We start from the raw sequence: 1,786 nt of genomic DNA on the forward strand, positions 1-1,786 counted from the left end.
GTGGGGGTGCTGGGGCAAGGACCCCGTGCCTCTAGGCGGGACAAGCCTGGCTGGCCTGACAGAGTGCTAGGCCCCAGGGCACATTTGCCAGGTGTGGCCCCAGTCTTGCTGTGGCCTACACGAGTCCTTTCTGAAGGACTAGGAGAGAGAGCTCTGGGCTCTGGGACAGCTGAGGGTACAGGGGCTGGCAGTGGGGACAGCCTCGAAGACCCCTCCCCAACTTTCAGATGGAGGGCGCTGGAGGGGAGGACGGTGAGGCGGGAGCTACAAGGCCACGGATTTTGGAAAAGCAAAGCGAGCACATGACAAAGGGAGGCACGCACAACACACCACAGAAGAAGCTTACTCGGGTGGGTGGGTGGGGTGGGGCAGAGGCCTGCAGGCTCCCCCGGCCCTATAGGCTCAAGACTGACCCACCACACCCTGCCCCGTTCCCTCCTGCCGCCCCCACCCCAGTCCTGCAGCCCACTGGGAGTCTATCACAAGGCACAGGGGTGGGGGTGGGGGGTTAAGCTCTCCCCATTTTACAGGCAAGGAAACAGGGGTCCAGAGAGGGACGCCGCTTAGCCCAAGGTCCTGCCTCGACCAGGCTGGGGGCCCTCCTGCTTGGGTCTGCAGGGGACAGGGGAGCCCGGAGGCTGTGAGCCCGAAGAGGGAGGGGACAGGATGGGGCGGGTCCCTGCCTTCCACCTGGACGCAGCGTTCCCTACCTCGCACGTAGAGGTTGGCTGGTGAGGAGTAGCGCACGCCAGCGTTATTGGTGGCCACACACTCGTATTTGCCCTGGTCGGTCTCCTCGCTGCTCTCAATCTGTAGAGCCCCTGTGGAGAGAGGGGAGACCACTTGGCCAGTCAGAGGAGACCCCGGAGTGGGCTGGGAGGGCTGTCCCAGAATCCCGTCCGGCCTGTCTCTCATTCTGGTTGGGCCAGAGAGGCAGACAAAAGAGTTGAGTTAGCTCAGAAGTCCCGGGGCCTTCCTGGCTCGTCTCCCCCTACCCTGCCTGTGTCTAGCCCCACACTGGCCTGAACATCCACATTCCCCCCAAATCCTCCACTGTCACCATAAAAGCAGCTGGTCATGGGGCCGGGGCTTTCCTAAATGACTGCCAAGTTGACCTACGAGCTGGAGGAGCGTGTGCCATAATTGTGTGTTTGCAAAAGCACCGAGTGATGCTTTCCAGGCAAAGAGGGGAGAGGGAGTTGGCATTCACAGCCCGAAGTGGTCGCTGCAGAGATCCTGGGACCTAAGGGGCCCCCATGAGCGATATGCAAATTCAGGGAGCTGGTGGGTGCCTTGCTGGTTTCACCCAGTGCTCATGTGTAAATGGACATGAATCTGGGTTCCTCAAGGGTGTTTGGAATCACAGGCCCCAAAACAGTGCCCACATATGAATGGGCAAAGGGTTGTAATTCTTCAAGGGTGTTTGAAATTCTAGGACTGGGTTACCCCTGACGATAGTTCAAAGCAAAGGATATTGAGACTGATACACATCAAGTTATATTGAAATCACAAGCCTGGATCAAAGCCGTCTGTGTCTGCAACTAGCTAAAGAGGAACCTGAATGTCCCCAGGAATTTAAAGCCACCAAAGTCGGTCTGAATTCACCAGCCCATTTTAAAACTGCAGACCTGGTGCTCATGAAGTAACTGAATAAACTTCAAGTGGATTTGCAATTCCAGTCCTAGACCCATGTCCATGGTGCTCACAGGTTAATGGGAGAATTTTCAAAAGTGTCTGAAACCAGGGGCTTGGATGAGAACCTCGAATGCCCACAAATAAAGCTGAG

General features: G+C 57.2%; 1 protein-coding gene across 7 annotated transcripts in view; it reads right to left on the minus strand.

Annotated features, from left to right (window-relative positions):
• The window catches only part of PTPRS (protein tyrosine phosphatase receptor type S), a 111,957-nt gene that overhangs the window by 43,287 nt on the left and 66,884 nt on the right, over window positions 1-1,786 (minus strand). For all 7 annotated transcript variants that reach the window (XM_019653402.1, XM_019653401.1, XM_019653405.1 and 4 more), the window contains exon 6: window positions 711-821. In XM_019653402.1, the coding sequence (XP_019508947.1) occupies window positions 711-821 (111 nt within the window). The remainder of the gene's footprint in view (window positions 1-710; window positions 822-1,786) is intronic.

The sequence above is a fragment of the Hipposideros armiger genome, unplaced genomic scaffold, assembly GCF_001890085.2.
Source record: "Hipposideros armiger isolate ML-2016 unplaced genomic scaffold, ASM189008v1 scaffold_202, whole genome shotgun sequence".
Lineage (NCBI taxonomy): Eukaryota > Metazoa > Chordata > Mammalia > Chiroptera > Hipposideridae > Hipposideros > Hipposideros armiger.